At 40.8% G+C, this 7390-nt stretch overlaps 1 protein-coding gene across 1 annotated transcript; it reads left to right on the top strand.

Moving 5' to 3' along the window:
• The first annotated feature begins 2035 nt into the window (after nt 1-2035).
• Nucleotides 2036-7115, top strand: lsm3 (LSM3 homolog, U6 small nuclear RNA and mRNA degradation associated). The gene is made up of 4 exons (XM_064967508.1): nt 2036-2099; nt 2959-3069; nt 3584-3679; nt 6519-7115. The coding sequence occupies exons 1-4, from the start codon at nt 2079-2081 to the stop codon at nt 6597-6599; spliced, it is 309 nt and encodes a 102-aa protein (XP_064823580.1). The 5' UTR covers nt 2036-2078; the 3' UTR covers nt 6600-7115.
• Nucleotides 7116-7390: the final 275 nt, after the last annotated feature.

The following is a 7390-nucleotide window of genomic DNA, read 5'->3' as shown; positions in this document are numbered from 1 at the left end:
CAAATAGTTTAATCTTTCCTCATTAATCCTGTACAGCAATTAGACACAAGCCTCATAACTGAGGCTATTATATAAACAGCGTTATGGTAATGTGGCCGTATTGTCTCCCATGAGTTTCACAAAATTGTACCAAATGGACCAGTTCGTAGCTGGATTATTCACTGATCTTTTATACCTTCTCCAGAACATAAATGTTGTTCGGACCTCAAGTTCTGTGAGGTGGAAGAAATTCCTTTGTTCTCTCTATGAAACTTCACTCTCTCTATATACTGTGGCCATGAGGAGATAATCTCCTACAGGAATTTACGGCCTCTCTGACCACAGCAGCCTGGGTGTAGGAGACAGGGGGGTAGGGGGATGGTGCATAGAAGAGGGCAACGTCATGACAATACCATACACTTTTACATTACAATACACTTTACATTACAATACCATACACTTTACAATACACTTTCATTACAATATCACACACTTTACATTACAATACACTTTACAACACATTACCCTACACTTTACATTACAATACACTTTACATTACAACACACTTTACATTACAATACACTTTAAATGACAATACATTACAATACCCTACACTTTACATTACAATACACTTTAAATTACAATACATTACAATACCCTACACTTTACATTACAATACCATACACTTTACATTAAAATACACTTTAAATGACAATACATTACAATACCCTACACTTTACATTAAAATACACTTTAAATGACAATACATTACACTACCCTACACTTTACATTAAAATACAATTTACAACACATTGCCATGCACTTTACATTACAATACATTACACTTTACATTACAACATCACATTTGACATTACAATACACTTTAAATTTACAATACACTTTATATTTCAAGAGACTATTTAGTTGCTTCGCCCTACATTCCTTTGGGGCATTTACACACTGTATATAAACTGCTTTAAAACCTACTTTCACATAACCTGCTTTGCTGCTAGAAACCTTTATTAATGAATGCCATTTAGCCTAACTGGCTACACAAAAGGAACTTCCTATCTAAATATTGAAAAGTCTATAACTATACAAAAGCTACATGAGGATTCGTGTTGATCAATGAAAATCATGAAATCTAAGAATTAAAAATAAATATAAAAAAATCGATACAATCTACAGTCAAGATGTCATTCTGATGTGAGAGTTCTCCCTTTCCACTTCCTATAAAATGGACAGTTTACATGCTGACATTGGTACAATATGGTCCCAGAACATTCTAGAATAAAACAGATCAAGATGTTACATACGGAGCATTTCTGTTATGAGTGTAAGATGGCACAGTGATCAACGCCTCTGTCTCGTCATTTAACATTCAAACACTGCAAGCCACTGGGAGAAACACACCGCAAGAACCGCAACCGGAGAACTCATTCACTTCGGATAGCCTACCACACAAACATAAAATAAATAACATAAAAACATATATAATTCCCAGACACTCTTGTCCTCCTGCTTAAATGATCAGCAGCGCAGTATGATAAGTGAGAAGGATGATGAGGTGTGTAAGTCTACTGCGGTTGCATGACTCATCCCTGGATTCTCTCCCGCGTGGCGAGGACATGCGGGAAAAATCACATCTCGGTTTCACTCACGTGTGAAATCATGAAAACTCACCTAATGATACAAATCATATGGACATGCGCGACATATCTCAACAAGGCTATAACACATAAGGCAAAACCTAAAGTAGGCTATTAATAACATGAAAGGATGGGAAAATCGCACGATCAATAAACGTTCGACCTCCCAAATCTGATACACCCTGGAATGCACCCATCTGCGTGGTTTTGCGGGAAGCTTTTGCATTGATTGACTGCACTTTATTGTTTATCAGGGTCGAGCTGAGGTAGGTAAATTATTACTCGCCATTAATTAAATCAACATTATTTACATTTGTAGGATACTGAATGTATGCAGCGCTGGTACTGTGCATGTGCATCTCATGTAAATCTACTTGCTTAGCAGTCTACTTCTGTGAACAAATCGAACATACCCTTTCACCACAAGGAATTCTGGGAAACTGTTCAAAAATGGCGGATGAAGTTGAACAGGTTGGCGTTAGCTAAACGTTTTATTGTCAATCTTTCTCTGTGCAAAACATTTATTTATTTAGACTCGAGTATGGAAATAGACTTGTACACCGGTTTGTATCAGTAGATTACGCCAACAGCATCATTGCAAAAACATGGGTGTGGGTTATAATTGGCACGAGAGGCTAGCTAGCATGGTGATTAGCAGCCATCGCTATCAATCGTAGCAAGCAAGCCAGCTTGTATTTTAGTCAAGTCGCTAACCAGACACGAATGTTGAATACAATTATATTGAAACGTATTCTGCCGATTGTCCGTGGTGTTGGTCGAAATTTGAGATAACATATCCATCGGAAAGTAACGCCATTGATAACCCAACTTCAAAACGCGGGTCTAAGATTATGGCAAATATGTTTTGCTCATGAACAAAGGCACGTGCTATAACAATTCTGGTAAACGAGACTTTGGATACTGTAGATATTTTATAGAAAATGTCGAGTAGCTGAAGGATTAACATCATGGACAATAGGCAGAGTACATGTAAATATTAGGTTTTAAACATTCCGGCTTTTAGAGGACCTTACGAGGCACATTTCCATAATCAAACACTGTCATGTTCCAGGCGGTGAATTTCGAAATTCAACGTCTGGTCTCCAGGCAAGGGTAATGGGTTTGAATAGATGTAGACCAGCACACAAACGCCCTGCACCAGAGCTCTACGCGAATTACAATGACGTTGCACAACGCCCCCCCCCCCCCCTTAAATATGTTCAAATCTATAGTCTATGCTTGAAAAGTTAGGCTACTTATTGACAACCATTTTAGCATGAAACCGATATCTAGTGTGAACAACTTCCTAACCCATTTTGCTTTGTTGCAGCAAACGACCACCAACACAGTGGAGGAGCCCCTGGATCTGATCAGGCTCAGTTTGGATGAAAGGATATATGTTAAGATGAGAAACGACCGGGAACTCAGGGGCAGATTGAACGTAGGTAGTTAGTTGTATGACTGTGGCGATCATCTTGGTTGCTTTTGTAATGTTGCCGACTGTTTGAACAATGATGTCGTCTAAGCTATACGGCACAAGGGGATGTGGTATATTTACATTTTTTTTAATTTTTCCTTTATTTAACCAGGCAAGTCAGTTAAGAACAAATTCTTATTTTCAATGACGGCCTAGGAACAGTGGGTTAACTCGTAACCAACGCTCTAACCACTAGGCCACCCTGCCGCCCCTAAGCCTTAGTCGTGGTATATTGGCCATATATCACAAAACCCTGAGGTGCCTTATTGCTATTACAAAATGCTTATCAACGTAATTAGATCATTAATAATAAACGTTTTGTCATACCTTGATATACGACGGCTGTCTGCAAATCAGCATTCAGGCCCGAATCACCTAGTTTATAATGTTGTGTATAGCTGTCACCCTGAATGAGAGCTTCATCATCTCGCCAAACTATAGGCCTGCATAAGTCTAATGCGTTTTATCTTTGTTCCAGGCCTACGATCAGCACTTGAACATGATCTTGGGAGATGTTGAGGAGACGGTGACAACAGTAGAGATTGATGAGGAGACGTATGAAGAAATTTACAAGGTATGAAAAAGGGCTTCCGCCACCTTTTCAACTGCAGAAACTTCAGCTACACCAGGGCTTGGCCTAAAGTCTCAGACTTTTGTGAAGTGTTCTCCAACCCTGTCCCTGGAGAGCTGCCCTCTTTTTATTTCACCTTTATTTAACCAGGTAGGCAAGTTGAGAACAAGTTCTCATTTACAATTGCGACCTGGCCAGGATAAAGCAAAGCAGTTCGACACATACAACAACACAGTTACACATGGAGTAAAACAAACATACAGTCAATAATACAGTATAAACAAGTCTATATACGATGTGAGCAAATGAGGTGAGATAAGGGAGGTAAAGGCAAAAAAAGGCCATGGTGGCAAAGTAAATACAATATAGCAAGTAAAACACTGGAATGGTAGATTTGCAATGGAAGAATGTGCAAAGTAGAAATAAAAATAATGGGGTACAAAGGAGCAAAATAAATTACAGTAGGGAAAGAGGTAGTTGTTTGGGCTAAAATATAGGTGGGCTATGTACAGGTGCAGTAATCTGTGAGCTGCTCTGACAGTTGGTGCTTAAAGCTAGTGAGGGAGATAAGTGTTTCCAGTTTCAGAGATTTTTGTAGTTCGTTCCAGTCATTGGTAACAGAGAACTGGAAGGAGAGGCGGCCAAAGAAAGAATTGGTTTTGGGGGTGACCAGAGAGATATACCTGCTGGAGCGCGTGCTACAGGTGGGTGATGCTATGGTGACCAGCGAGCTGAGATAAGGGGGACTTTACCTAGCAGGGTCTTGTAGATGACATGGAGCCAGTGGGTTTGGCGACGAGTATGAAGCGAGGGCCAGCCAACGAGAGCGTACAGGTCGCAATGGTGGGTAGTATATGGGGCTTCGGTGACAAAACGGATTGCACTGCGATAGACTGCATCCAATTTGTTGAGTAGGGCATTGGAGGCTATTTTGTAAATGACATCGTCGAAGTCGAGGATTGGTAGGATGGTCAGTTTTACAAGGGTATGTTTGGCAGCATGAGTGAAGGATGCTTTGTTGCGAAATAGGAAGCCAATTCTAGATTTAACTTTGGATTGGAGATGTTTGATGTGGGTCTGGAAGGAGAGTTTACAGTCTAACCAGACACCTAGGTATTTGTAGTTGTCCACGTATTCTAAGTCAGAGCCGTCCAGAGTATTGATGTTGGGCAGGTGCAGGGAGCGATCGGTTGAAGAGCATGAATTTAGTTTTACTTGCATTTAAGAGCAATTGGAGGCCACGGAAGGAGAGTTGTATGGCATTGAAGCTTGCCTGGAGGGTTGTTAACACAGTATCCAAAGAAGGGCCAGAAGCATACAGAATGGTGTTGTCTGCATAGAGGTGGATCAGAGACTCACCAGCAGCAAGAGCGACATCATTGATATCCGTGATAAGAAGAGAAATGCGGCAGTGTTTTCTATCCAAAGCTGTCAATTATATGCATAGTCGAGCATCTTGTCGTGACAAGATATCTCGTTTAAAACGGGAACGTTTTTTATCCAAAAATTAAAATACTGCCCCCTAGTTGCAAAAGGTTAAGGGCAGTCAGGTCTGGGGAGAACCAAGGGCTATATCTGTTCCTGGTTCTAAATTTCTTGAATGGGGCATGCTTATTTAAGATGGTTAGGAAGGCATTTAAAAAAATAAATAACCAGGCATCCTCTACTGACGAGATGATGCACTATAGGGAGGCCCTAGATTGTCCTACTGAGAGGAAATGCACCATAGGGGCCCCTAGATTGCCCTACTGAGAGGAAATGCACCATAGGGGGCCCTAGATTGTCCTACTGAGAGGTAATGTAAGTCGCTCTGGATAAGAGCGTCTGCCAAATGACTTAAATGTAAATGTAAATGTAATGCACCATAGGGGGGCCCTAGATTGTCCTACTGAGAGGTAATGCACCATAGGGGGGCCCTAGATTGTCCTACTGAGAGGAAATGCACCATAGGGGGGCCCTAGATTGTCCTACTGAGAGGTAATGCACCATAGGGGGGCCCTAGATTGTCCTACTGAGAGGAAATGCACCATAGGGGGCCCTAGATTGTCCTACTGAGAGGTAATGCACCATAGGGGGCCCTAGATTGTCCTACTGAGAGGTAATGCACCATAGGGGGGCCCTAGATTGTCCTACTGAGAGGAAATGCACCATAGGGGGCCCTAGATTGTCCTACTGAGAGGAAATGCACCATAGGGGGCCCTAGATTGTCCTACTGAGAGGTAATGCACCATAGGGGGGCCCTATATTGTCCTACTGAGAGGTAATGCACCATAGGGGGGCCCTAGATTGTCCTACTGAGAGGAAATGCACCATAGGGGGGCCCTAGATTGTCCTACTGAGAGGTAATGCACTATAGGGGGGCCCTAGATTGTCCTACTGAGAGGAAATGCACTATAGGGGGGCCCTAGATTGTCCTATCAGTGATGGGGCGACCACCCTCTGTTTTTTTCCCTTCATTGTCAACTGTGTGTCTGAGATCTAACCCAAGAATAGCTGTAATGGCTGAAATGTCTATTTCTGTTGTTAAATATCCCCCTGGAGAAGTGATTTGTAGGTATTTGTAAAAACATTTACATTCATTACCCCTAGAAAAGGAATTGGGGTTCTTGTTTATCACGGATCTCCAAACCAAGTCGAAGTTACGATCAAATCTATTTTCATGAAATTCTGCATTGCTTAAATACATGTATTTTATAGTTGGAAGTGTGCTGGCGCTCCTCTTACCAATATTTCTGGATCCCCAAAGAGGTGCCCAGACAGCCCTAGGAATGTAACACTGAAATGCTGAAAGAAGGTTCAGTACGGCAACTTAATTTCAATCGTGTGGTTTTCTATTTTTCAGTCAACGAAGAGGAACATCCCCATGTTGTTTGTGAGAGGTGACGGAGTTGTCCTGGTCGCTCCTCCTCTCAGGGTGGGCTAGCAGCTAACCGCGTTCTGCTGTGTTCCTGGATCCTGAAGGATTAAAAAAATGGTGTAGTTGACAAATCGCAAATAATTATTTAGGCGTTACCTTTTGCGAGTTTTGAATGACCAATGGTTTTAAGTTAATGCAGAATAAATATTATTTGGCCTGGTATTTTCGTTAGATCGCTCTGGGAATTGTGTAAAACATTGATATTACCCCATAAAATTAAATGCATTAACCAAGGTAATGGTTTCATTCAGGTTTGAAATTGTTCCAAATACCATGTCTATTCCCCAACATGTTAGGTTGTTTTAATCTTTACATGTTCCACTGTACTGCACAGTATTTTTGGTTTTTGTCAAAGTTTGTGGTCTTTCATGCTTTTGTAATGAACATGTTAATAACTACGCTGAGACAAGAAATCATGTCCTCAGATGCGCCAGTAGTCATTTTGTTATTAAGTTCGGTCTGATGGTCACTTGACTGATAGAGGAAAACCATTGTTAATAAAGTTAAAAGTTTTGAGTATTACGTTTTGGAATGAGTCCTGTATTTTCTTCTCAGCCTTGCAAAAAAAATGTAACATTTTCACCAACAAAGATGAATTACAACCAACCTTGTTTTATAGTATTAATATGAATGATCAAATGTATTAATGTCAAAAATATCGTAGTGAATACACATTTAGAGCATAGCATTTTTCATGGCACGTTCTTTCAGTCCATTCCTTTTCGATATCGAATGCACCCTGAGGAGAAGCCTATCCAATTACTTCTAGAACCACTAGATGGCAGTATTATCACATC

This window comes from Oncorhynchus masou, chromosome 6 (genome assembly GCF_036934945.1).
Source record: "Oncorhynchus masou masou isolate Uvic2021 chromosome 6, UVic_Omas_1.1, whole genome shotgun sequence".
Classification (NCBI taxonomy): domain Eukaryota; kingdom Metazoa; phylum Chordata; class Actinopteri; order Salmoniformes; family Salmonidae; genus Oncorhynchus; species Oncorhynchus masou.
The sequence above is the reverse complement of the archived record's forward strand: the minus strand, read 5'-3'. Positions and strand labels throughout refer to the sequence as shown.

What these genes read in the sequence shown, in the direction of transcription:
- lsm3 (XM_064967508.1), top strand. Translation starts at nt 2,079, where the DNA reads ATGGCGGATGAAGTTGAACAG. An exon ending in TGGCGGATGAAGTTGAACAG is followed by an intron (nt 2,100 to 2,958) that starts GTTGGCGTTAGC and finishes GCTTTGTTGCAG; the next exon opens with CAAACGACCACCAACACAGT. An exon ending in CGTATGAAGAAATTTACAAG is followed by an intron (nt 3,680 to 6,518) that starts GTATGAAAAAGG and finishes TCTATTTTTCAG; the next exon opens with TCAACGAAGAGGAACATCCC.